General features: G+C 52.8%; 1 protein-coding gene across 4 annotated transcripts in view; it reads right to left on the minus strand.

The window, feature by feature from the left end:
* The window catches only part of LOC133347925 (netrin-1-like), a 98,482-nt gene that overhangs the window by 60,718 nt on the left and 9,782 nt on the right, over positions 1-27,982 (minus strand). For 2 of the 4 annotated variants that reach the window (XM_061560677.1, XM_061560678.1), the window contains one exon: positions 15,938-17,214. In XM_061560677.1, coding sequence (XP_061416661.1) covers positions 15,938-17,108 — 1,171 coding nt within the window. In that variant the 5' untranslated portion in view covers positions 17,109-17,214. Of the gene's footprint in view, positions 1-15,937; positions 17,215-17,963; positions 18,075-23,461; positions 23,596-27,982 lie in introns of those variants that run through there. The other 2 variants (XM_061560680.1, XM_061560681.1) reach the window with 2 other exon arrangements.

Below are 27,982 nucleotides of genomic sequence, written 5' to 3' on the forward strand. Positions count from 1 at the left end.
GTGGTTTGCAATCTGAAGGTTGCGATTTCAAATCCTAGTTTGGAGTTCACTCAGCCCATTATTCCTCCTAGAGTCCAGAAAACAAGTAGCTGCTGCTCGCAGCAGACACCGCGACTATCGCGATTTTCATCTGAAGACGGCTTGTGTTGCATTCGAAACGTCGGGATTTATTTTGTTTTATTTATACCTACGTGACATTACCAAAAGAACCAAAGAGTAAAGATCAACAGCGGTCATCCTGTGGACATATTCACCTCCACGATAGGAATGTGAAATTGCTCAGGGCTGTAAACGAAAGATGAGCATCAAATACTTATTGCTCGTTTGAGCAGGAAATTGCTCATTTGACTTTTAGCAGGATCAGCAGAAATCCACTGTCCCAAGCGAGCTGAGCCGCACCAGCAGTTCAATAGATGCATGGAGCATCGGCTTTATCTACGGCAACCCGAAGCACCACTTCCCCCGCATAGCCCCAACAAACTGTTGGGGAAATTGTTGTTTGCGAGCACCTATTAAGGCTGGAACAGCACACGAGGGGATGGGTGGCCAGCACCACGTCTGGTCGTCTTTTTTTCTTGAATTCTCAAGTCGACACACAGCACCAGCTACTCGTTTAATGCCGAGTCGACCGAGAGGAGGCTCAACACCGGTTCAGATATTCGTCGGGTGTTTGCCGTGAGCGGCGATCGGACTCGGGTCGCCGTGTTCGCAGCGCTACGTGCTAACCACTGCGCCACCGCTCCTCACACACGCACACGCGCGTGCGATCCTGTGTGTGCGCCTCGCTTCGCAGGAGCCTTGGCGATTCGAGGCGTTACCTCCTCCCATCCCCCATACCCGTACCAGGACACACGGAGCGGAGAGCAAATGCTGGGGGATGTTTGCACTGTCGCCTGTTTGCAGTCAACGATGCAGCGAGTGAGGCGGGCAGGATGATAGCTCTCCGGGTGATAAGGCATGGAGCAGTCCCTGGGTGAATGGCTCGCAAAAGGTGAATCAACTCATTAACTACGCGCGGACCACACCGCCCGCTCAGCACCGCCGCACTGCCTATCTCTCTCGCTCGCACACATCGATAGAACTCAACGTCGAGCTGTCAGGGTTATTGGTGGTCCAGCACTCGCTGATTTAACTCCAGTCAGTCGCTCACTGGTGGGCAGTCGCCTCCGTATCACTCTTATATCGCTACTGCCATGGTTACCATTCCCGTGAATTTCACTCGTTGATTTCTCCATCCATGTGGAGGAGGACTCGGGGCTACCAGACACTGGTTGTTTCATCTCTCATCCACAGTGTGTTCAACCACTGCACTGCAGCTCACAACAACACACCCACCCACCCACTAACTCACCCACTCACTCACTCACCGCACTGCAGCTGACCTCACGTCTCTTTCTGCTTCTTCCCTGCACCGCCCCGTTATGAAAGAAATGCTTCCCATCACCTATTTTCTAAGCTCTTATAACCTTGCTCAATTTAAGAAACGTGTTACCACTCATATGTGCTTAGCAACTCTGTAAAGAGATATTTGTGCCGAGTGAAACAGAATTACGGAAACAACCACCTCAACCTCGAATACAACCACGCGTATTCAATTGCAGTGCACTTCATTAAAATATAGACCCAGGGTTTGTTTCATTTGCGCACTTTTCAAATCTATGAGCGGCTTGTATTTTCTCAGCGTGGTATTTGACCTTTGTATCCAAGCAGAGGCGTGAGTCGCTCCTCTTGAGTGCCGCTATATTTGCCGTCTCGCTTGAGGTAGGCTCTCTGCTACGTTTAACGACGGCGGATTCATTGTCGATATCTTTGTCGCTTTATTGGCTATTATTAATTGTTTTATACATCATTACTGCTTTGCTTGATTTGTTGTTCATCTGTGTATTCTAGAAGGGCAGAGTTTCCCCGTTTCCTTAGGGTCCCTACAGAGTAAAGTTCCATCTCAAACTACCGGTCAATCTCTCCGTCCGCTCAAGAGAAGGGCCACTGCCTAAAACTCCAGGCTATTGATGGTGAAAGTGAGCACATTTGACGACGATTGTGGGTTTTTGTTGGATAATCTCATTGCGGCTCGCTAGCCAGCTAAATCCCGTGATTATATTGTTTTAATAGCCAGGTGCACTTAACGATGCCATGCACAAATTTCGATATAAAGCTTTCGTGACTGCAGGGATTCATCTTCTTGGTTCTTGAAGACGGCTGCTTGCGTTGTGGCCGAAACGTCGTGAGAATGATTTTATTATGTTTTATTTTTATTATTTTATTATTTCCATTCTACGTGACTTTACCGAAAGAACCAAGAAGATGATGCCATGCACAGTTATACACATTCCTATGGTGAACACGAGTCTCCCCATAGGACACCCACTGTTGACTTCCCCACAAAGTGGTATTCATTTTACCGCCTGCCCGGAACAATGATGAGCTGAGTCAGTGCGGAAAATAAGACATGATAAAAGCCTGTGACAAAAAACAGATGTATCAAAAACGCGTTTCTGCGAACCCGCAGCCGTGTCTCGAAACGTTAGCCACGCCTCGATGCTCTCGGCCACAGCCATCGCCGAGCGGTGACGGTGCCAGTGCCGTTTACGAGTGGCCGGATGGGGCCGCCTCTTGGTCGCGGTTAGCTCCTGGCAGAAGAGGCGCCTCCGCTTAACGCGTTCGCCCACAAAACGCAGCGCAGCTGTTGGAGAGAACAGCGATTTCGGGCGCCACGGTGGCGAGATGTTAACTACCTCGCCTGCTGTACAAGAAGGTCGTAGGTTCGTGCCCCACCCTGACGCCTGCTGTATAGTTGGAGTTTGCGTGTTCTCCCAATGGTCGCGTGGATTTTTCTCGGGGTCCTCTGGCGTTTACTCTCCACATTTAGAAATGTGCGTTGAGAGTAATTTGGCTGCTATAAATTCACACGTGATGATACGCCCACTTGAGCTATCATTCGTGACCAGGTCGCTTCTGAAAAGAGCTACATAGCTCAGTGGGCTACCTGGCAAATGTGGCTCACCAGCCACACATCAACCCCACTTTCCAGGCAAGGGCACAGGGACCGTCACGACGTTCTGAGGCTCTCAGTGCGAATCTTTGACCGGGCTCCAAACACTGATTAGCACGGTTGGCTACGTACGGTGCGAAAGAAGTTCAACATAACATACATTGGTCGAGATGTAAATGTTGCAGGTGCTGCTACGCAAGCTATTCAAGCTGCGGCACGTGCTCACTGCCGCTTCTCCTCTGTCGTAGCATAGGAATAGGAACGGATCTGCAAGGAAGAGGATAAACTCAACACATTCGTCAAGAAATACTGAGGCCTTAAAAGACAAAATATATAATAGACGACGTTTCGGGCAATGACCCTTCTTCATAAATTGAGAGGCCAGAGAGACAGAGTTAATAAGAATTAGATATTGTAATTAAGACCTTGGGGCCTAACGAGAATTAAACAGGAATAGGAACAGAAGTTGACAGCGGTTTTTCTCGGTATTGACTCACCCCTGCCATAGGAATCTGGATTTTCCAGCACTGGCTGTCGACTGTAAACAGTAGTCGAGCACCATCTCAGTGCTCATTGAACCGCAGGACATCACTTTGGCTTTCGAGTAGGAAGCACAGTTGGCTGCACAAGTATAAAAATGCATGTATGGGTGTTATAGGTACAGTCCAAGAGCGGACTGTGGAATGGGCATTGTTCACCCCTCAGTGTCTGCTGATGCAATGAGCACCCCCCCCCCCTGCCTCCACGCGCCCCGAATCGAGCGAGCCCCACCCCCCCCCCCCCCCCCCGGTGTGAGACCGCCCCGCGCGGGATTATCACCTCCATTGTCCCGAGGCCGGGCTCCCCAGGGCCCTCCCTGATTAGGAAGGAGACTCGAGAGTCCAGCAGTTTGAATTCAACCGAGGCCCAGTGGTAGGCTTCTAGGGACAAATGCTGTTTAAATGTGCCCCCCATTTGGAAACTCAGGTATATCTGCTCAAACCCTCATTCCTCACAAGCTCATTATCCCGCCCTGATCAATACAATCAGCCACCCATTGTGGGGGGAGTCAACAGTGGTTGCCCTATGGGGAGACTCACCCCCACCATAGGAACGTGGAATTTCCATCATTGCATCAGGGGCTGCAAAATAAGATTTTAAACAAGAAATCACTCTGACTTTTGACAGCTCACAAAACCTATTTCGATCTAACAGGGAACGTCGCATGGGTTTAATGTTTCATCAAAACCATGGGAGTAGTGCTTGGATGCACCTGGCAGAGGCGAGCAGTGCGGGCAGTGGCAGTGCTAAGCCGGGGAAAGGCGGCAGCGACGCGGCCGTGAAGGCTCGCGCTGTGCGTTACCTCCTCGGAGCAAATCAGATTACGTGGATTTACTTGTTGCCGAGCGCCTTAACGTCACGCTGACAGGTCTGGGCTCTAAAGCAACCCCCATCGTTATCGTGCCCCGTAACGCACAGCTTACATGAAACCAGTTTCATGCCGGACGTCACGTGAGCATTGACGTGGCGCTCTCGTCTCCAGCTTGCAATCCCTGGAGGCAGTGTTGGAAATTCCACATTCCTATGGCATGCAGGAAGGTGCAGTACTTATTTTACCGACCCCAGGGGGAGGGAGGGGGATGCTGTTGCGAGTTATTGCCGTTCCAACCAGGTTTTTAACTCGCACGCTCCGGATTGCGAGCCACACGCCCCGCCAAGGAGCCTCGTGGAGGGTGCGCACAGGGAACGTCGCAATCGGCTCCCGAGGGGCGCTACATCACCGCCGTGCACGTTTGGGAAGTTTAGGAAACGCGTGCGGCGATGTTTTTCCTCAGAGACGAAGAGCGCTAAATCTAGACTTGAAGCTTTCGTGACTGCAGCAATTCATATCTGTTGGGTTTTTCGGTAAAGTGACGTAGACAGATTCAAAGGAAATAACATTTGTTATTCTTTTGTTATTTTCTTTGACCCTATCGACGTGACTTGACCGAAAGACCTAAAGAACACGCAGAGCGCTGCAACGAGAAGTCCCTGCGTGCTAACGGAGGGGCGATGACACCTCCTGGGCACCTGCTGCGCACTGCCACGCGAGATGCGTGTTCATCAACATAAGCGCGATGGCGCGACACTAACGACCCGCGGTCTCGCCAGCCCGAGGGCCTTCAGCTGCAGCCACACCGCTTACACTTTGCCCACACAAAACACGCACACACAGACACACATACAGACACACACACGCAAGCACACAGGCCTGCATACAACCCTTTGTCTCCAATTAATTAAGGGTCGCATTCCGAGCCTTTCACGATGTCCATCACTGCGCGGTGTGTGAGCGCGTCACCGAGCTACCGAGTCGGCGAGGGAGAGCGACTGGGACCGGCCACATCAATGCCGAGAGAAACACAAAAGCCGTGGAGAGTGCGAGGGGGGACGGTCCCTGGTCATTGGAGACAACAAGGGAGACAGAATGCGGGGGGTGGATGAATGGGCGGCCCGCCTGGGCAGGCTCGTGAGCGCCGACCCCAATGCCCTCACGTGTCGCACTGTGAATCGGGCTGGTCGTCTGTGAAATTCCACCGTATGTTAATAAAAAGTTAATTACGCAAACATATCTCAGCCACAGAGAATATTGTCTCGCGGCGCATGGATCCGTCTCTGCTCTTACACAACGAGTTTATCTCAACGGTCCATCCCATCGCTCCATCTCCGCAGAGGATGCCTGCTGCTTGGGGCGTTCCCTCCGTTGGCAACCCTGCCATGGTCCCTCCTGGGTGACCCGACTTGCCCAGCCCAGCAGCCGCTCTTGCTCAGCGAGTGATTTTTCTAGGTTGGGTTTGTTCTCCCATCGCCCTGCACCTCCCAGCAGGCATCTCTCCACGCTGCTTTGTGTACTCTTTAGCATTTGTTCCATCGACTTTGTCAGTGTCCTTGAGTCCGACCCATGTACCATCGCACGTAATGTGCCCCGATGCAAAACTTTAAAGCCACGAGGATGAGATGAAACATGTCCAAAGCGGTAGGCCACAACCGCTCGTCTTGTGCGCGTTATGGAAAGTGCAAAATCCACCAAGCCTTCGGTACGCGACACTGAATTACCACGCCCGGTGTGCTTCACGTGTGATGACTATGAAGCTGATTAATTACACGTGTCCACACGCACGCGGGTGGTCTAGCTCCTCCCTCCCCGTTACAACGCGCTGGCACGGGAGGCAGTGCAGCTGCGGGAACGCCCTGATGGACACGATTTCATTAAAAAATAAAAGTCCACGCTTTACTCATTTCTCTTCATCGGGGAAAATACTTTTTTTTAAATCACTTAAAATCAGCTCACTTAAAAGGTCGTCGCTGCGTTCGACTGCGCTCTCAACGTACATTTTAAGCAACTTGACAGGGCATGTGGGACAAATCATAGCGCGTGGCACCGAGCCACGGTAAGAGCAGTCACGATCCATCATAATTCACACAAACTTCCAAGCATTGAGGGGCGATAGCTGTGTGGGGGTGGCAATACTGTGCTTATATATAAATTGCATTAACATACCAAAATTGAAATAAATTTGTTTTAATAACCAGACTGACTAAATCACCCCGAATATGCCCTTCCATGGCCTATTTTAGACGCTAAGCAAAGTTGAGGCTGGTTACTACTTGGACTGGTGACCACGAGTGATATCCAGGTGCAATAGGTGCGGGGTTGTGAGCTGGCCATGAAGCGACGGTGCAGCAGTGAGTTCTTGTACAGAAGATGATCGATGGATTCGCTCCACAGTGTATCCATAGTGTATGTGGAGCGAATCCACCTCGGCATAGTTGTAAGTGTTGTCCCCACGTGTGCGCGAGTTTTCTCCGGGTGCTCGCGTTTCCTCCCACACGAAGCCAAACACCCACGCCAAAAGTCTTGGACTCAGGGATAATCTCTTGGGTAATTAATTAAAGGGCATTCGCTCTAGAGAACACACGACATCATCCAACCCGTTAAGAGAAGCGAGTGGGGGGCTTAGGCAGGAGGAGTCACGGCTAGAAGGGACGATGGACGATTGTCAAGAATAACAGCGGAGTGGCAGCCAAGGAACGGAAGGCGTCCGGAAGCACGCCTCCCGTGGAGACGGAGTAATTGGATCGGTTCATGTGCAGGACGTATAGTTAAGGTGGCAGGCAGCATACAGCAAGCGGTGAATTGGCTACGGCTGATGATGATCATAATTACAAGAAAGCCATAATAATGAAACGGACTATAACACGTGTGTTTCTAGAATAACAGGACACACGAGGGTATGTTCAACTATACACTACTTTCATTTTATTTTAGTGGCTTGGCAGTTTACATTTTTTAAAAATACTTTCGTGTGTTTATTTGATTTAATTTATTTGATTTCATCAATTAACACCGCGTGTGGTTTGCCGATGTAAACGTTTCAATTTTCCCGGAACATCGCAAGAGCGCGACTGAGAAGCGCACCGCGGCGGTACAAACTCGAAACCCAATCGCCCACGGCGCGTCCGCTCGTGTCTACGAACGTCGTTAAGTGGCCAAATGAGGAGCGCTTGGTGCTGCTCGCGAGCGTCATTTTTTACGAAGCCATGGAGCCGGGCCCCTGCAGCTGCGATGTACGTGGCCTGTGGCCCAGCACCGTGGGGGCAGCGAGGTGTTGGTGGATCACACGGAAAGTCATAAAGCTGACTCCCTACGCGTGGACATCTCCTGGTTTGCCAATATGTGGCAGCGCAGCAAGTGAGTTAATTTCCATCCGTTTCCATCTGTACGGGGATTGCGTGTTAGCCCACCTCCCCCTGGAATGTGTAGTATTTCTCCCGGTACTGCGTTTTCCTCCCACATGTATGAACACTTGTTAATAACGCAGTTGGCCAAACATGTCAGAAAACAACCGTTACATTTGGGCTATTAATGTTAGAATGTTCTTTAAATCTGATAAAAAAAATTGTCACAATATATATTATACCATAAAAAAAATTATGTTTTTGTTTTAGTGCCAATTTCAGGAGGACTGAGAGAAGAGGATGAGCATGACAGCTGCCTCTTGTTTTCTGAAGCACACCCACGAGATACCCACAAGTTATTTCTCATTTATTAATTATTTACAGTAAAAAATATATATTTTGGATCAATGGGCCCCGAATATATTTGTTACATTGCATTAACTTTCCCTGTGTTCTTGTCTTTCAATTTCAGCGTGAAGTTTATTTATAAACATCGATCAGAATTTGCTGAATGCCATGGTTGTTCCGCTCTGCGGCGACGAGTTGCCGGAGTGCGGTAACTGCCGTGCTCAGGGGGCAAGCTCTGCATCGGCCACGCTCGGACTCGACATCGACGTCCTGGTGAGGAATAGAAAGAAAGAAGAGAATCTTTCCATTCACTGTACCTTGGAAAGGCAAACAAGTGAAGATTTAGAATTTTTAGAGCCATCGTGAGTGATTGCTTCACGCTGCGCAATAGACCAGGGTATTGGGCACGATTATGCAATCGCATATCGCTTATTGGTAATTTATGAGAAGCCTTAACCTGAACAACGTTTGCAACAAACTCAGGGTCACCTATCCACAGAGTTGAGTATAAAAATCGCCTTCTGGTTATGGACCTAAAACAGGGCAGCTGCCACAGTGGTGCAACGGTCAGCAGCTTGCTGGACTCGCGATGCAGAACGCTCCGGTTCCATTCCATCTCCTGGCACGGCGGTTGGAACAATGGGGCTGGGGGGGGCAAGTAGCTGAAACCCTCCTCCCAGCGCCTCATCTGTCCACCCCGCGGTGTCAATGGGTTCCCTACAGTGGGCCGATCGTTTGGTGGGAAACGTGTTGGTACGCCCAGCTCTTCCAACACGGCTGATCGACGTGGAAGAGTAGACCAAATAGCGTCTCGAGTTCGCTCTGGTGGAGGTCAGGTAATTGCCGGGCAGCACATTTACCACCTTGCGGCTGCACCCAGCACGACCGCGAGAGAGAAGATGTGCGGGGTAGTTGACCTCCGGGGCGAGGGTGTCTCTCGCAATAAGAGGGCGCCGCACCCTGTCATCAATTGGAAGCTGAAGCCGTCCGAATTATATTGCCTTTTGGTCTCCTGAACCCGCGAGTCGATCCGTTGACCCGGGATTTTTTACGCTCCGCTCCCACCGTGACAACACGAGCCCTGGCCGGCCCTGCCTCCGACTCGCGGCGCCCTCCCCCCTCCCACCCCACCCCCTCACTCCAGCCCGCGACCGAGCGTAGAAAATCTCTCGCACCTGCGGGGGCCGATGAAACCGGAGCGTCGCGAGGCGCGGGCGCTTCTCCCACCGCAGCCTCCGCAACCCGCGCGGCCCGCGCGACGGCGCGGCTCCTGTTTATTTGCTCTGGCCACCTCCCTTTTGTTTTGGGCTTTCGCACCGGGGCACGCAGAGGGCAGCTGCGAGCAAAGCGGGGCTTTGTGCCTCAAGTCGGAAAAAGAGCGTAGCGCCCCCCCCCCCCCCGAAGGTACGGGCCGAGGAATTCGGACCCAATAAGCTCACAACAAGGGTTACGGGGCCGTTAAGAAGAAGAGAAAATGATACCGCAATTTGTAACGTGCGACGGACGAACGGCACCGCTCAGCGCCAAAGGGAAAGATTTGCTCGCTGCGTTCTTTTGACGTTAAGTCGTTGTGGGTTTTAAAATCCCTTGCCAAATTCTTCGGCCCATTTAAGCCACTCCTCTACGAGAGATCGGGTGAGTGGAGGCGAGGAACCGGAGAGCAGAGGGAACGGCAGTCTCTGCTTTTACCGATAACATCCAAACGTACATTTTTACATTCGTGCATCCAACTGGCTTGAGACTCAAAAGTGAAAGTAATTTCCTGCTCAAAAGAGCAATGAGGCCGTGTCTATCCCCTGTTTGCAGCCCGGAGCGGGTGGTGAAAATTCCACATTCCTATGGCAGAGATATCACCCCGTAGGACGAGGAGATATTGTCTCCATGAAGGGCGGCATTGGCTGTCGTCTTGATGAGCCCCATCTTCTGCAGCGAGATCGTTCAGTGTTTGGAAATTTCTAGAATTCAAGTTTTGCCAGCCAGTTGGCTCAGCGGTCGCGTGAGTGGGTCGCCGCAGTTGGAAGGTTGCGAGTTCATATCCTGGTTGGTCGATTGCCTCAGCCTATCATCCCTAGTGGGGTCGATCAAATGAGTGCCCCTTTGTGAGGACGTCAGTAGTGGTTGCCCTACGTATAGACTCACCCCCACCATATGAACGTGAAATTGCCACCACTGGCTCAGGTCTGTAAACAGGAGATAAACACCCACTTTGACATAAGGCACCTGGGCTATGGGTTGCAGGCACAAGGGCAAACGGGTGTTTTTTTTAATTGACGGAGCTCGTGAGATAAAGACAAAAACAGACAGGCAGGCAGGGGATGAGGGAGGCATGGTCGGTAGGCCCTTGCCCACACTCTCTGCCAAGGTTAAACTATCTGGCCCTGCCAAGACACACCACTCTTCTAAACCATTTTCATAAATGATTTGCTGCAAACTGTAGAATGAATCTATGCAAGTTGCCAACGGGCTGCAGTGTGTCCCACACTGATAAGCACAGTGCGAGATGGGCCGGATCAAAACAACACTGCTACGAGTTTAACAAGCAGGATCCAGCTGTCGACACGTGAACAGAGAGAGAGAGAGATCTTGTCTCGACGATATATTTTAGGATGTAATTGTTCCCTTAATTGTTAAGGAGTTGAAACACGGCAAAAAAATACACATTTCTTAAGATGTTTTTTGTAATGGTAAATTGTTTTTTTTATCTTGAAGATAAATTAATGAGCGGGTTTCTTTCATGTTGGTATTTGCTTACATTCTGAGGGTACAAAAAACATTCTGTTAGACCACGATGTTTAATATTCTATGAAGAAGAGCCATTGCCAAAAACATAGCCTCTGCTATAAAACAGTCTATACATACTGTATAGACGCGCTCACCACTGCGCCACCACTCCCGCAAATAAGCAAGCAGAATGGCTGTAAAGCCGCGTGTGTGATTAACGAAGGGGTTAAGTCCTGCCGGAGTGTCTGCCGTTTCAATCGGAGTCGGGTGCAACCCGCACTGGATTAGAACCTTCCCACTGGTTGAGCCGCCCTTAAAATGGCGCGATGCGTATTGCAAACAAATTCCGCGTGCGAGAATCGTCGTCTGAGCGGCGGAATCCCATGTACTTCTGTTGAATGAATATAAATCCTTTAATGTGGCAAATGTCATTGTTAAAATAATCGAACCATCGACCTCCGGATTGCAAGTCCAGTGTGCTAACCACTGCACGACCTCAGCTCACTTCGTAAAGTGCCATCTCACGTCATTGGCATCGCGGTCCAGATCTCTTCCCGACTCGCACCACAAGGTACCTGAATGAATGTGCAACTGGATTAACAGTTTCACCTATGTCCTGTGAAGCACGCGGGATCGTGACGCAGCGTGCCGGGAGATAGGAGCAGCAGAGACTGACGTTCGCGTTATCGACTGTACAGACTTTTACTCCAACGGCAGATGTCCTTGCTAACCATCGTGATGACGCGTTCCTTCTAGGGATGCTGCGATAACTTTAACTCAAACAGCTCAATCAGCATCATCGTCAATCATGATCAATCCACTGCCCGATTTAATGGCTCCCCAATTCGCCAGCGCCTCTCGTAAATAAGTGATACAACGCGAACCGATCTCATTGCTCCATCTCCCAGGGAGACGTCGTCTCATGGACATTCCTTGGATGCGACTCCGTTATTACTCTTGACCATCGTCCATCGTCCCTTCTAGCAGTGACGTGTCCTTGCCCAAGCGCACTTCTTAACAGGATGAATGATGTAATTCACAGATGAAATTTAACAACGAAAACAAACTCATTTTCTGTAGTTCTGATTGGCTCTGATTTCCAAACATCTACAAATCCAATGACATTCCACGCCTAATAAAGTAATGCGGATGGAAGCTGGCAATTCAAAGTTTTCAAGGTTTTTTTATAGACTGCATATTGTTTGTAAACTTCTCTTGCATCTCTTAATGGTTGTGTTATTTTAATCATCAACATGAAGGAGAGGTTTTTTTGACAAACAAATTGGCGAACTTTGGGTTAGAAAAAGTGAAACGTACACTTCCAAAACAGTCTCACGACCAGATTCCTGGTCAACACAGGCCTCGGAAAGATCGGTCGGCATGAACTCCAGAGCCACGTGAGACGCGCAACGACTGAGGTTGAGAACGGTCTCTCAGGGGAAAACCTCGAGCCACATCTGGAGGCAAGGCTACAACAATAAATAATCTCCGGCTCGCGACGGCCCCTGCGCACGGACATCTCACGCAGAGCCCCCATTCCGAAACGGCAATCGAGCGCTCGTTGCACCAACTCGGCCATCTGGTGACAAATCTGAACGAAGTCGGAGCTCCGCCCCCCGATGATGTCCGAGTGAACAAAAATTAGCCCGGAAAAGGTGAGCGGATAATGATCTGCTGCGCTGCTCCTGCGACTGCAGCATCGGCAGTGGTGCACAAACACATTCAACAACAACAAATATACAGACACATTCAACAACCAACAATAAATGCACAAACACATTCGTCAAGAACACTGTGGCCTAAAAAAGAAACGCTGTGTATGAAAGGCGACGTTTACGACAATGACCCTTCGCCATAGTATAGATGGAGACCAGGGAGGTGGAGTCATAATTAAAGTAAAAGTAGCGTCAGACGGCACGCGCAAAGTGAAACAGCGAGTGACACGTGGAAGGACTAAAACCGCTACTCACTCCACCTCGCTCGCTCATTCACGCAGAGGCAAAGGTCGCCCCGTATAGCCTCAGCAGACTTTCGGTGCAAGCGCTGTTAGCGCGAGTGTGGGACAGCAGCCGTGAGGACAGCGCCAGACTATCCCAAGGTTTTTCCCACGCGCCGGCTAGCGTCGGCCCGCGACCAACGAGGCCAACACAAGTTACCTAACAGCTTACATTATTACGTTGCATAGTGAGTGAAATTGTGGCTCGCTGATCATAAAAAAAACGCGAAAACAAGAATATATCTACTCTTTGGGTCTTTCGGTAAAGTCACGTAGATAGAAAAATAATTTTACAAATCACGACGTTTCTATCGAAACACAAGCAATCGTCCTTAGGTGAAAAAATTGATCCAAGAGTATGAATTCATGCAGTCACGAAAGCTTTAAGTTAAACATATATCTGTTATGTTAAACAATTAAATTCGTTATATCACAATATAAAACCTGTCGGTTAAAATATCCTTAATAAATTGCAATAAACAAACAATATTAGCTGTTCTCCACGTATTCATCGGTTACAAAATAAATACTCAGACAATATGCCTCCTTTCTTTTTCTATCTCCACACTTGAAATATATTTCAGCAGCATTGATTCAACAGAAGCAACTCCGCACCGTGTCGTCTTTGCTTGTGCTCCTGTTGAACCAATGCTGATTTAAATTATGCGCTGCCAAAAGGCCATGTGCCTGATGGGATGTGTAAGAAATACTGGCATGTGGAGAGATGGATAATGTGACGGAGAGAGTGCGTATGCATATTGTACTACGGTCATGAATTCGACTGCTTTGATCACGGGGAAGGAAGCGCGGCTAATCTCGCGATTGTCCATCCACGGAAGAGACCTAACGCTGTGTGACAACCTCTGCAATGGTGCCGTACGTTTCAAGGACACAACCGGCACACACATGAAGAAAATAACGGTAAGCACATTCGGATTGAAGAAAATACAACGCTAACTATTTCCGCTGAACAGGAAAGGAGACCGGATATCAGTGTAACCATTGCGAGAGTCGTAAAGCTATACGTCGTGCAGAATACTATATATAGTAGGGCATAGGCTGCACGTGAGCATAGCGTTTTACGCCGAGATGTCGATACATGTGCGAATGCTCGGCCGAGTATAAATACACCCGAGACTGGCAGCTGACAAGCCGCTGTCCGTGCCGTCCACGCGCGTGCATGGAGCACTGGGCAGCAATCGACATGGGCATTCTGCTGATGGTTTAAAAAGAAACGCCTAAATATAACGACACACTCGCGCGAACGCGCACACAGGTCACGCGCAGCTCTTGAGAGTCGCGCATTCAGAATGTGCCCTCGCGTCCGTTGCCCCGATAACAATTCGTGGGGAATGTGCTGCAAAATGTGTGCGAGCAGGAAAGTTTTCAATCAGAGCAATGCATAGGAAGGGCCCCGCGCGTTCTATCGGCAAACAAGGAGGCGACTTCTAGCGCCACGTACACCAGAGAATAACTTCGCCTCAATGAGAAACGTCATCATAACTGTGCCCCCCAATAAGGGAACTGTGCTACCCCGAATTATGAAAAACCGTGCCCACAAAAGCACCCCCTAATCAGAAAACGACTGCACTCCCATAATAAGATCATTACTGCACCCCCAATAATGAAATAACTGTGCCCCCTAATAAGATAACAGCTGTACCCCCCCCCCAATAATGGAACAGAACCCTCTACAATATAATCACTGTAACCCCATAATATAATCACTGTAATCCCACAATATAATCACTGTAATCCCACAATATAATCACTGTAATCCCACAATATAATCACTGAAACCCCACAATATAATCACTGAAATCCCACAATATAATCACTGAAACCCCATAATATAATCACTGTAACCCCACAATATAATCACTGTAATCCCACAATATAATCACTGTAATCCCACAATATAATCACTGTAATCCCACAATATAATCACTGTAATCCCACAATATAACCACTGAAACCCCATAATATATCCCACAATATAATCACTGTAATCCCACAACATAATCACTGTAATCCCACAATATAATCACTGTAATCCCACAATATAATCACTGAAACCCCATAATATAATGACTGTAATACCATAACATAATCACTGTAATCCCACAATATAATCACTGTAATCCCACAATATAATCACTGTAATCCCACAATATAATCACTGTAATCCCATAATATAATCACTGTAATTCCTTAATATAATCACTGTAATCCCATAATATAATCATTGTGCCCCTCAATAAGAGAACAAGTGAGACACCCAAAAAGCGAATACGAACACCCCCAATCACCACCACTCTCACCCCAATCACCACCACTCTCACCCCCAATCACCACCACTCTCACCCCCAATCACCACCACTCTCACCCCCAATCACCACCACTCTCACCCCCAATCACCACCACTCTCACCCCCAATCACCACCACTCTCACCCCCAATCACCACCACTCTCACCCCCAATCACCACCACTCTCACCCCCAATCACCACCACTCTCACCCCCAATCACCACCACTCTCACCCCCAATCACCACCACTCTCACCCCCAATCACCACCACTCTCACCCCCAATCACCACCACTCTCACCCCCAATCACCACCACTCTCACCCCCAATCACCACCACTCTCACCCCCAATCACCACCACTCTCACCCCCAATCAGCACCACTCTCACCCCAATCAGCACCACTCACCCCCAATCAGCACCACTCTCACCCCCAATCAGCACCACTCTCACCCCCAATCAGCACCACTCTCACCCCCAATCAGCACCACTCTCACCCCCAATCAGCACCACTCTCACCCCCAATCACCACCACTCTCACCCCCAATCACCACCACTCTCACCCCTAATCACCACCACTCTCACCCCCAATCACCACCACTCTCACCCCCCAATCACCACCACTCTCACCCCCCAATCACCACCACTCACACCCCAATCACCACCACTCTCACCCCTAATCAGCTCCACTCACACCCCCAATCACCACCACTCACACCCCAATCACCACCATTCACACCCCAATCACCACCATTCTCACCCCCAATGAGCATCACTCTCACCCCCAATCACCTCCACTCTTACCCCCAATCACCACCACTCGTATCGTGAGTATCGTTGGAGCCCCCCCCCCCCCCCGCGCCGTACGCCGCACGTACCCACGCACTCGTTGGCGTCGCGGGCGGTGGCTCTCTGCCAGGGCCGGTCGTGGTGGAAGGGCTTGCACTGGTCGCAGTCGGGTCCCGCCGTGCTGTGCTTGCAGTCGCACGCCATGGCGCCGTCACGCTCGCCGCGCACGCAGCGCGCCGCGTGGCCGTTGCACTTGCAGCGGCCGCCCACCTGCAGGTCGGCCACGGCGTAGAAGTGCGAGTCGCGGGCCCCCTGCGACAGGTGCGGCGGAGCCCCCGGGCCCTCCTGGAGGGGGGACTCCGCGGGCCCCCCCGGGTGCTGGGCGCCGTCGTCGTGCGGCGGCGGCGGCGCGGGCGCGTGGAGGCGGCTGAACACCACGCGGATGTCCGTGGCCGTGACCCAGTCCTGCAGCACGGGGCTGCTGTCGAAGTCGTGCGCCGAGGGGCGACCGTCCAGGGTGCTGAACGCCACCAGCCCGTCTCCTGCAGCCGACGACGATGAAGAGGATGCGGCCGCGGCTCCCTGCGAGCGCGCCTCGAGATGCGCGTCCGTGCAGAGCGCCTCCTGCTCGTTCTGTTTGGTGACGGTCGCCCTGTTGGGCCGCGCGTACATCTTGCGGCACTGCGTCGAGTAGAACTGGAAGGGCACCCACGTTTTGCCATGGTCGGCCGACTTGAAGATGGCCATGGACTCGGGGCGCACCGAGCAGAACTGCAGGCTCACGTAGGTCACCTCGAACTTCTTGCCGAGCGCAAGGCTGAGTGTGACGTTGAGCGGGGGCTGCACGTTGCTGTCGGACTGCCAGCACGTGAGGTTGTGCGGGTTGTTGAGGTCGGTGAGGTAGGCGGGAGGGTGAGCGCGCTTCGGGTCCGAAGCGTCGCACACGTGGCACGAGCGCACGGCGGCCACACCACCGCCGCGCTCCTCGAGGAGGCCACCCGAGCAGAACCGCGCCGGGGGCTTCCCGCACGAACTCGAGGCGCGCACCTCCCTGCCGAACGCGGCGTTCACGAAGTCCGGGATGCAGCGGCGAGGGTTGCCGGCCTCGTCGCTGCACGGGTCCGGGGGCAGACCCTGCTGCTGCGCGGCGAACATGCTGAGGCCGTAGCGCGACGCGGCCGCGCCGCCGGCCACGCACCACCCGCAGAGCGCGCACAGAGCGAGCAGCAGCCCCGCGACGCCACCGCCGCCGCACTCCATCGCGTGGACGCCGCGGGACGAGAGCTCCGGGACGCGTCCACTCCTCTTGGATCCGAACGCAGGCCCCGGAGGCGAGCGGGGAGCTTGAGAGCGGTCGCCGGAAGATCTGCGCCGGAGTGAACGGCACAACAGAGGGGTTTTGTTGAAGGGTCAGCGTCGCCCGCTGTGAGCGCCGCCAGTGCGTCTGTGTGCGGCTCGGGCAGTGCGTCTGTGTGCGGCTCGGGCAGTGCGTCTGTGTGCGGCTCGGGCAGTGCGTCTGTGTGCGGCTCGGGCAGTGCGTCTGTGTGCGGCTCGGGCAGTGCGTCTGTGTGCGGCTCGGGCAGTGCGTCTGCGTGCGGCTCCGAGCGCTGCGGCCCCAATGCGACCGGCGAGTCGAGTCGAGCGTAAGAAATATCTCGATATGAAATCAATATCACGATCACGTGATATACTTGTTCTGATTCGCGCGGTGATATTGAGATGGAGGTGGGAGTGATTGAACGAAAAAGGCGAGAATTCTGCTTTGCCGTCTGAGTCCTCCTCTCCGAAAAAAGCCGAAACTCACGTCCGAGCGTAGAGACGTTCAGTCAGACGATTGGAGACAATTTATAAAAGTTATACGTGAAAAATATATCGCATCGTAACGCGAACAGAGCGCGACAATTATCGCGCGCACGTGAACATACACGCCACGATGCGTGTATATAAGTATACATCAGCACACACATACCACAATACTTGTGTATACATATATCCAGCACACACGGGTACCGAGATATTGTGATGGGCACTCGTAAAGATAAAAACGCACGCGTACGAGACGACGGCAATCCTACGAGCCTTCAAAGCCGTTGCGAAATCGCGCCGTGCGTCTACCGTGGCTGAGGAGCGCAGTGCCGCTGCTGCTGCTGCTGCACCTGCAGCGGAGCGTACTGCGCTTCGCTACCTGCAGCGGCTACTGCTGCATCTCCAGCTACTGCTGGGAGGTGAGCGCGACGGCTGATGGGTCGCGCTACCTCCCACGCAGCTGCTTTATCGGCACAGCGAGAGAGAGGGGGAGGAGGAGGAGGGGTTGGGGGTGTAAATGAGGGGAAGCTTCACGCACAGTTTAATTAGAGCCCGGTTTCACCACCCGCCTCGATGCACGGCCCCCAGCCCTCATTAATTTATTTATTTGAGTGTCGCTGCCCCTAGTGCCTTGCCCCTAGCGCCCTGCCCCACTCCCCGTTAAGAAGCGGCCGCCCAGCGTTGGAGAGCGCCGCCAGGGGCCCGCGGTTTGGTGAAACAGCCGTGCAATATCGTCGTCGTTTTAAACACCGTTACGGCACAGACCCAAAACCCCAAGGGCCCACAACAAACAGCGCTATTGGACAAGGCTTTCAATGTTACAAGACACTGGAAATCACTCTATACGGAGAGATGTGATTTCCATGCGACGTGTATGACATACGTATATTTGTCGTGGCTATTAGCGCAAGGCATGCGTGGTTCAGTGGCACAGTGGGTTAGCCCGCTGCGACCTGAGTTCAATTCCCGACCATGGCTTATACATCAGTGGCGAGTGATATCTGGAGCAATCTCCCTGGTCCATCCCCTTCACCAACCCGTACTGATGAGTCTGATGAAGCGTGGTGGTGCGGCCAATCGACACCCAACAGTGACTGGGGATGCCTTCATTCAGCAGTCGACTTGCAAGCAGCGGTGGGGCTGCGAATTTAAACGGTGATCCTATCGCCTACCGAAGAGTATTAACGGACCATACCGCTAATGCGTGTTTGTCTTCATAGTAGCCAAAAGGTCACGGCTTAGTCGCGCCTCTAGCACCCGCGTGACTCCTCATGCGCCGCGTGCAGAGTGACAGTCCGTCACTCTGCAGGTGGCATTCTGCATTGTCCGGCGACGCTTAATGTAGTACCGTTCGAGTGGCGTTCCTTGTCAGCGGCGAGTGGACAGAATACACACACACGCACGCGGAATACACACACACACGCACACGCGCACGCACGCACGCGGCAGTGAGGCCGATCAAGGTGCGCACATCGCGAGACGTTTAAACGCCACCCGGTGAATCGTGAACACACGACCACGAGTCCCGCCCCCACGGTATGTATTTGGTGTATATTTGGTGTATTTTGTGTAATCGGTGTCCGCGTGCATTGCCGCTCTCAGAGAGAGGTGTTGCAGTGGCGCTTCACTACGAGCCCCGGGCCACGCGCGTTCTATTACTACCGATCACGGTTAACATCAGTGGAGAATATCTGAAATCGGTCCAGGGTCTCCCCGAAGATCGGCTCAGCCTTAAATGAGTTGTTAATGCGGTATATAAACAATCAACAGTGGGAGGGGGGTGGCAAAGGCGGGCCGGGTATGACGCTGGATACACCACACTCTCGTGCGTCGGCCCAACCGTAATAGGTGATCGCAAACCGCACTTATTGCGACCAGGGCCGGATGATAATTTTTTTGTAGGCCCCTGAGCTACAGGTACTGTGAGGCCCCCAGTAAAATTTTCAAAAGGAAAACAGGGTTAAAGAAAAATAAAATGTATTTTACAAGGCTAACAACAAATAAAATTCAGCATTCACAAGTGAAATAACGTTTCACAAAATCTCTGGAGGCCCTCCAGCTGGCGGAGGCCCCTGGGATGCAGCCCCTAAAACCCCCGTGCCTTAATCCGACCCTGATTGCCACCAGTCTGTAAGGTACTACACGAGGTGTCTGCCTTGTGTGTGTACGTGCGCGCGCGCACGACAAGCCGTTAAAAATACAAACCTCTACGAGTCTCACGTTGACCCCGCGTGTTAGTGAACTCGGAGATATTGTATTAATAAAGCGGCTTACGTGTAAATAAACTGCGCGTGGAGTTTACAATGAGGCTCTCGCATTCTCTCTCACACTCGCTCACGAGGCTCGGCCGGGTTAGCCAAGGCGCAACACGGGCGGGGTGGTGCAGGAGGAGGATTGACTGAGCCCGGCTCGGCTCCCGTGTGCGACTCCCGTTGTGAGCCGCGATTTCTCTCCCCCGTAACCTCGAGCCGCGCTCTTCCTCTGATTCAGCACGGGCCCAAATGCCCGAAAATGTTCAGCGGCCAGCAACAAACAGCACCATCGCAGTTGTAGATTGGTATAAGAGTTCCAAGGTCCAATCATAATTCTGCGGACACGTGCCCGGTGGATTGAATTAAAATAAGTAAATTAAATGTTAATGAGGTGAGATTAGAAGTTGAGCTTTATACAAAACGGCCCGCTTATGTCCACATCGCCCGAAATGCGCCGCTCTCTCTCTGATTTCGGAAGCTAAGCAGGCTGGCACCTGCACAGCGCTTGAATAGTCACGTGGTGGTCAGCAGAGGGCGGTGACACAGTCCACCAGGTGAGACGTCGAGATACCAGGAGGGTAACTTACACGAGTCACCAAAATAACTAAACGAAAGGCAATACAATGGACGTGAGCGGCAAAATGAATCAGCGGACAAAACACTTCGCTTCTGTATCTGTCACTCGGCATAAACGCATCCACATCCCAGCAGCAACCACACTGTTAACTGGGAACATCATTGGTTCAACACAAATCAATTTCAATTTAAAACGTAGGCTTTCGCCACCAATATCATCCATAATAGAGGCTTTTTGGGGTTAGATCGCGTAAATATATAAATGTGTCGTTAAACCCGCCTGATGAAGCAAGTTGTAATTACTGGCGAAACGTCGTACTCAGATTGCAAATGTTGTGGCTTGGCTCTCCACCACACCGGTGTGCTGTACTAGTGACGAATTGCCACGTTCTGTTTATGTAACAACTCTTACTAGTTGGCTGTGTCGGGTGGTGGCGTGTTTAACGACACATTTATATATTTACTTACACGATCTAACCCGAAAAAACCCTCTATTATGGACAAACAACCCTCTGAATGGGTTTTGATCGTTCGTGTCTCATCGACCGAGTCGGGCAACTCAAACCAACTGCTCGTGAACTGCCGCACCTTCGTAGGCACGGCCCGTCTCCCTGCTCAAGATAGGTCCTCGTGAGCAGTGCGGACGACCAATGGGGGCCAGGGTGTTCCAGACAGTGGGACAGCAATGGAGAAGAGTCGACCCCCCCGCTCGCCCCCTCCTTCCTACACATCGAGCGGATCTCCCCTCGGCGTGAGCTCACAAATCACGGCGCTCGCCTCAATTGATATCCACAGTTGCGCCGACAGGCGGTGCTGGAAAGATGCGCGCGGGCCAAGTATGTGCGATATCCAGCGGAGCTTCTCGGGAAACGTGCATTTGCTGCGGAGAAATGATCGAGTTTACGTCATGGCCGATGGTGTTTTACCGATGCGTGTTGTGTACATTGGGTGGTGGCACCGCCGGCATTGGCAAGTCGGTGTAATAACACCCGGTGTGTGCAATCAAACAAAAGGTCGCCACGCAGGAACTCCGCCGCTCGTTTGGCCGCACCTCGGGAGTTTTCCGGCCATTGGGCTCACACCCACGGCGCGCCCTCTCGACTGGCGGCTCGCGGGCCAAACGCGGATCCCGAAAACGCGCTTTGGGTTGGCACCGCCGAGAATCGGATACCGCTGGCGGAGACATCCAGGTACATTACACAGGTTCGCGAGACAACATAAATCATTTGAACACAATTGCTGTGTGCCGGCCCAAAGGTCCAACACGCCCAGCGGCCGGAAACAAACGGCACGGCCAAAATTGTAATCGAAAAGAGTGAAACACTTTTCTTAAATTAACCGAGGCTAGTATAAGAGGAACAGTGCGAGGGAAGAAGCAGAACAAGATGCGTTGTGAGTTGCAGTGTGGTAGTTGAACACAGCGTGGATGAGATCCGAGTCCTTCACATGGCAAGAGGAATAATTTAGTGAAGTTCACGGGAACAGTAACCATGGTAGTAGCCATAGAAGAGTGATGACGAGTTGACTGCACGCCTGCGAGCGAGTGCCTGAAGTGAATCGGTGAGTTATGGGTCAAGCTAAACAATGAGCACATGTATGCTCATGGCATTGTTTGGCACATCGGAAAACAGATATATACAAGATATACATTTATTTAGCCTTGCACTCCACGATCGCAGTTGGCGTGGATGCAGTGCGAAAAGTAGGGAGGAAGTGTGGGGGTGGCACGCAGCTCGTTCTAGTTACCCCCCCCCCCCCTTGGCTCCCGCTCCCCCCGGGGTCTGATTGGGATCTCACTCCGGGCTCGCCGCAACGCCGCCGGGTGGCCTTGCGGACTGCCCGCTCGAGTGTCAACGGGCGTCACGTGACGCGTTGCGTTAACACACCGCGTCATTCGTGCGAATTGAATCTCACCACGCCGCAGTGAATGTGTCAAATGGAGCTAACGCAATTGTACGAACGGGACAGCATAAAAGAAACCCGGGAAACAATACAAATGAGACGATAGACGGAAAACGAGGCGACAAGTACCGATTCGTGAATGGAATTGCGGAAGAGTTCATTGACTCGCCGGGTCGGGTCAATTTACTCTCCTGGCGACAAGGCGCGAACTTCCGCTGATTTCTTCGACAATGACCCCCCCCCGCCCCCCCCGCCTCCCCACAGACACTCACGATGGACGGAGCGCGCTGTTCGTGTAACAGGTAGATTATAGAATGGCGCGCACATTTGCACACTTACTGATGGTAAAGCATTTCAGATGTCGTGAAATGCGAGACGCGTATCACCCCCACCACCGCGACTGATGAGAACCATATTGAGAAAACATCCCCAGCCAAAGTATGACACCTTTGCATTCACTGTTTAAACATGCACTGATATTGTGCAGCCACTTGCCAATCCCCTGCCAGATTGATGCCCCTCGGCAATGGGAGTTGTTTGATCATACTTCACCGCGCCGATCAAATGCGTGTTGGTAAAGACAAGAACTGGCCCATGACCGGCTCGGGTATCATTCGAAACCGATGTTTGCCGTGACCGAAAATCGAGCCTTCTACCGCTGCTCGTGCATTCGCGATTCGATTTAATTATCGGCCACGACCAACATCAGCGGCGAGTGAAATGTGAACGCGTCATGGGCCCACCCCAAGCGCGGTGCGCTAACCACTGCGCCACCGCTCCTGTACGTGCCCCGTTACGCAAACCTGTGCACGGCACGAGGGACGCGGTGCTGACGAATGCATCGGAGGTGCGCGGCGCAGCTGAGAAGCTTTCACGGGGGGGGGGGGGCGGAGCCGCGCGGTTGCATTGAGCGGTCGCGCGCGATTGCTCTGCGCCGCGCTAAATCGAACGAAGAACTCTCGCGCGCCGCGCGCTTCCCAGCGAACGATCGCCATCGGCGCATGGGAAGCGAACGGCGGCGCGAGCCGCGCACTCGGTAGCAGGAGCCTCACTGTGCGTGCTTTGCTTCGTCCTTACGTTTTGCTTTACCGGAGCTTTCTTGACGTTCTCGCAGCGGTAGTTCGCGTCTTCCAGCAGAGCGCGTGCTTGTGCTGGCAGTGTTGCGTCGATCTAGGATCCACATCCAACAGAGAGCGTCCTTGCCTACAAAAATCTGGCAGTTGACCACCATTGGTTTCAGCGACCTTGACTTTGCCGATGAGACGCTAAACGTCAAAACCGGTCCACGGTTTGTGTTTGTTAAACCGATGCTGATTAACAAAATAGCACTCTCACGAGGCCGTGTGGCCCTATGGAACGTGTAGTAAATATATGATTGTATTGTAGTGTTTGCGCAGAGGAACAGGTACGGTAAGAGGCCATGTTGTCGGGGAGATGGGGTCGAACTGGCACCCCGATGATTACGCTCCAAGCTACTGCGCCACTGCGGTAGCTCCTCTGCATCAACACGGGACACGCCAATGGCAAGGCCATACCTGGTGCGGACACCCTCGATAACAGCGGTAGTCGACCTTATTGGCTGCGTGGCCTGCTCCACCGCGACGCGGGGAGGACCCGCGAGCGGGCGGTAACAGCACGGGGGGCTCGCTCGGCTCGATGGGAGGATTCGGGGTAAAGTTCACGCCGTGGATCGGCTGCGCGTGGCTCTCACGTGTGGACGAGCGAACTGCGCCCAGCGCCACTGATTATGGTGCAGTCGTTCACGCCGGGCATGCGTTGCGCGTTATCCATTACAAAACACAACCACCGATGCTACGAGCTGGATCATTTTTTGCCACAGCCATTTGAAACGTCTCCCCCGGCAAAACCCCCCGCCCCCCACCACCCCCACACCGTGTGGCGTCGTCGGGGTTCTTTAAATATACTTCACCACGCTGGTCAGAGCGCGTTGGTGAAAGGGGGAGAGGCGAGGGGACGAGAGCGGTTTAGATGTCACTCGCCGATGATCTCAGCGATCATTACCGGGAATCGAGCTCATGGCGCCGGAGTCAGAGCGCAACGCTCGAACCACTCCGCCGCGATCCCTCACTTCTCCGTGGTCACGTCGACGTCATGTTCCACTGAAATGGGCATTTGAGGCGGTAATCATCTCAAGTTGACATTGCTGAGCTAGCGGCGGGAATTTCATTTGTGAATGCTGAATGTTATTTGTTGTTAGCCTTGCAAAATTACAATTAAAATTTTCTTTAACCCTGTTTTCCTTTTGAAAATGCTACTGGGGGGCCTCCCAGTACCTGTTGCCCAGGGGCCTACAACATCTCAATGCGGCCCTGGTCGATAGGGCCGGGAGCTTCGCACGTGCCGGAGCGGCCTGGCGCCCACGCCGCGTGCACGTGCGGCGGACACGATCAGCCGCACGCAACACGTGCAGCAATGGTGACGTCACCTTGACATGCACGTCATGCGGGGGGGGGGGGGTCCTCATTGTTCTCTGTTATTGTCACCCCTGATCGACGTTGAGTGATCGTATAAGCAAAATATGTTCGCTTGCGATGTATGTGCAGTGTGAGTTGGGAGCGGCAGTGTTACGGTTAGCGCACTCCGTTACGAACCTGGCGGCCCGGGATCGATTCCCGCTCACGGCCAACATCAGTGACGATTATCTGAACCGATCCTGGGCCTCCCCTTGGTCGATTCAGCCTCAAATGAGTACCTGGTGCGGTGTGTAACCATCGCCATTCGGGAAACAAAGGTGGCCGGGTGTGGTACTGGTCACTCAACCTCTTGTATGCCGTGCCGGCCTTCATAGGTGCTCGCTAACAGCACTTGCCCCAACAGTCTGTTCAGGCTTAACGGGGGATCTTTGTCTTTGCAGTGGGGGAGCGGTGGTGTAGCGGTTAGCGCTACGCTGCGCTACGAACCTGGCGACCCGGGTTCGATTCCCGCTCACGGCCAACACCAGTGACGATTATCTGAACCGGTCGTTTCAGCCTCAAATGAGTACCTGATGTGAAGTGTGAGCATCGCCACGAGGGAGACAAAGGCGGCCGGGCGTGGTGTTGGCCACTCACCCCCTTGTGTGCCGTGCCGGCCGTCATAGGTGCTCGCTAACAGCACTTGCCCCAACAGTCTGTTAAGGCTACATGGGGGATCTTTGTCTTTGTAGTGTGTGGGAATATGTAATGTGTGTGAAGTGTGAGTGAGTGTGTATGTATCTGTGTGAGCGTCGTGCGGGACTTCAAAAGGCGCTCGCTGACAGCACTTGCACCAACAAGCCAGTTTTGTCCAGACGGGAGCCTTAGTCGTTGTATGAATGTGTGCGTGAGTGCGTGTCGTAGCTATTTGTGATTGCGAGCAGCACACCACCGGTGGAGGAACAAAGTCCAACGTTTCATCTGCAATGGCCTGGTTTGGGGATCTTCTATATGCCCGAGGATCAAAGAGAAGGCAAGTGAATGGCAGAAGACGCAGTGCTGCGAGCGTGTATGTGTACACAAATACAAAGAACCTGTAGGCGTATAGCTACGTAGCCTGCTGAGGGCAAGCTCTGTCTGCGACCTCCTAATAAGGCCGGCATGGTGCACGGGGAGTGGCATTACCAGCACCACGCCCGGTCGCCTTTGTCTCGACCGGGGCTGATGGTTATACATCGCACCAGTATTTGCCACTGTTTTTTGGCCGCGAGCGGGAATCAAACTCGGAACGCCGGTTTCGTAGTGCAGATCACTAATCGCCACACTCTCCCTCCTCCCTTAAAAAAGATAAAGATCCCCCGTGTAGCCTTAACAGACTGTAGGGGCAAGTGTGTAAGCGAGCGCATATGAAGGCCGGAACGGTACACGAGGAGGTGGGTGGCCAGCACCACGCCCGACCGCCTTTGCCTCCCCAGTGGCGATGTTTGCACACCGCACCGGGTACTCAATTGAGGCTGAGTCGACCTAGGGGACCGGTTCAGATAATCGTCAACGCGGGTCGTCAGGTCCGTAGCGCAGCGCGCTTGCCGCTACACTACCACTCCCCACACGCAGACACCGACGCACACGATTCACGTTGGTAGTAAATCGGGGATCAAGCCGCCTTGGGGGGACAGGAGCGCGCCACGTCCCTCCTCCCTGCGCCCGCCGCTGTCGTGAATCACGCGCGGGCGCTGCGGGTGCACGCGCCGTGTGCGTTGCGTTGGCGGGTTCTCTGTCGTCGTCGTCGTTGTTGTTATTTCAACATGAGGAAGGCATATGTGACCCGAAGGGGGCAATAGCTTTCCGGAAAGTGCAGTCAGATATACGCAGAATAAACACGCGCACTCACACACACACACGCCCTCCCACACACTCCACAACGACAAAGATCTCCCCTGCAGACTTCGCAGACTGTAGGGCCAAGTGCTGTTAGCGAGCAGAACCTATGAAGGCCGGAACGGCACGCGAGGGAATGGGTGGCCAGCACCACGCCAGGCCTCCTTTGTCTCCCCAAAGCTGACACTTTCTACACATCGCGTCAGGTACGAATTTGAGGCTGAGTCGACCTAGGGTAGGCTCAGAATCGGTTTCAATATATGCGACAGTTGTTGGTCGCGAGCGGGAATCGAAATGGAGTCACCGGGTTCGTAGAGCGGTGCGCTAACCACTTCGCCACCGCTCCGCACTCACACATCCTCAATGACTCACGCAAAGTGCCCCCCCCCCCCCTTGATCAGCACAGCAACAACAGTAGCCGCGGGTGTCATGATCGCCGCATGGCAACGTCAACTGAACGAGAAGTGGCCTACGTGATTGTTCGTGGCCAAGTTATCGCCGAACAGATACAAACTATACACTGTAAACATTATCCGGACACTCCGTAGTTTTAGTAACAACACACAGGCCTGCTCTCCACACCGGCACATGTACTGTAGTTCTCAGCAAATTGTAACGGGGTCTTAAAGACGCTGACGATTGCTTTTGATATTTGCGTGTGTCTCACGCAAAGATCCCCCGTGCAGAACCACGCAAGTTGAAGAGAGAGCGCTGTTGGCGAGCACCTATTAAGACCATTATAGTGCACGAGGAAGTCAAAACCATGGCTGGAAGTCTTTGACTTTTCAACGCCCCATGTTTCCACACCACATCGAGTATTCATTTAGGGCTTAGTTGACCTCGGGCAGGCCCAGCGCCGGTTCAGATATTATTCCCTGAGTGTTGACCGTGAGCGGCAATCGAACGCGGGTCGCCGGGTTCGTATGGCTCTGCGCTAACCACTGCGCCGCCGGTCCTCCCTCTCTCGCCCGCCCGCCCGCCCGCCGCACACCGAGATCGCTATCGCCCTGCGCACATCGCGGGACGCGGCGCGAGCCACTTAACCTGATCCACACCACCCCCTCCTGCATATCACGGCTGCCTCATTTCAAAGGCACGCGTTGCGTATTTTAGGAGATTGCCTGAGAACGTCACCATTACCAACCCCTCTGGCCTCTCTCTGTCCACGGGCTACGCGGCAGAGGCGTTGCACGAAGCGTCGCCTCTACGATACGTTCCCCTTGTAACGCGTGCGGAGTATTTGTTTCTTGTCTCGTGACGTGTGCTTGCGCACAACTGGTCACCGCAATATCGCAAGAGGAGCGCT

This window comes from Lethenteron reissneri, chromosome 26 (assembly GCF_015708825.2).
Source record: "Lethenteron reissneri isolate LAM-NWPU_2019-01 chromosome 26, ASM1570882v1, whole genome shotgun sequence".
Classification (NCBI taxonomy): Eukaryota; Metazoa; Chordata; class Hyperoartia; order Petromyzontiformes; family Petromyzontidae; genus Lethenteron; species Lethenteron reissneri.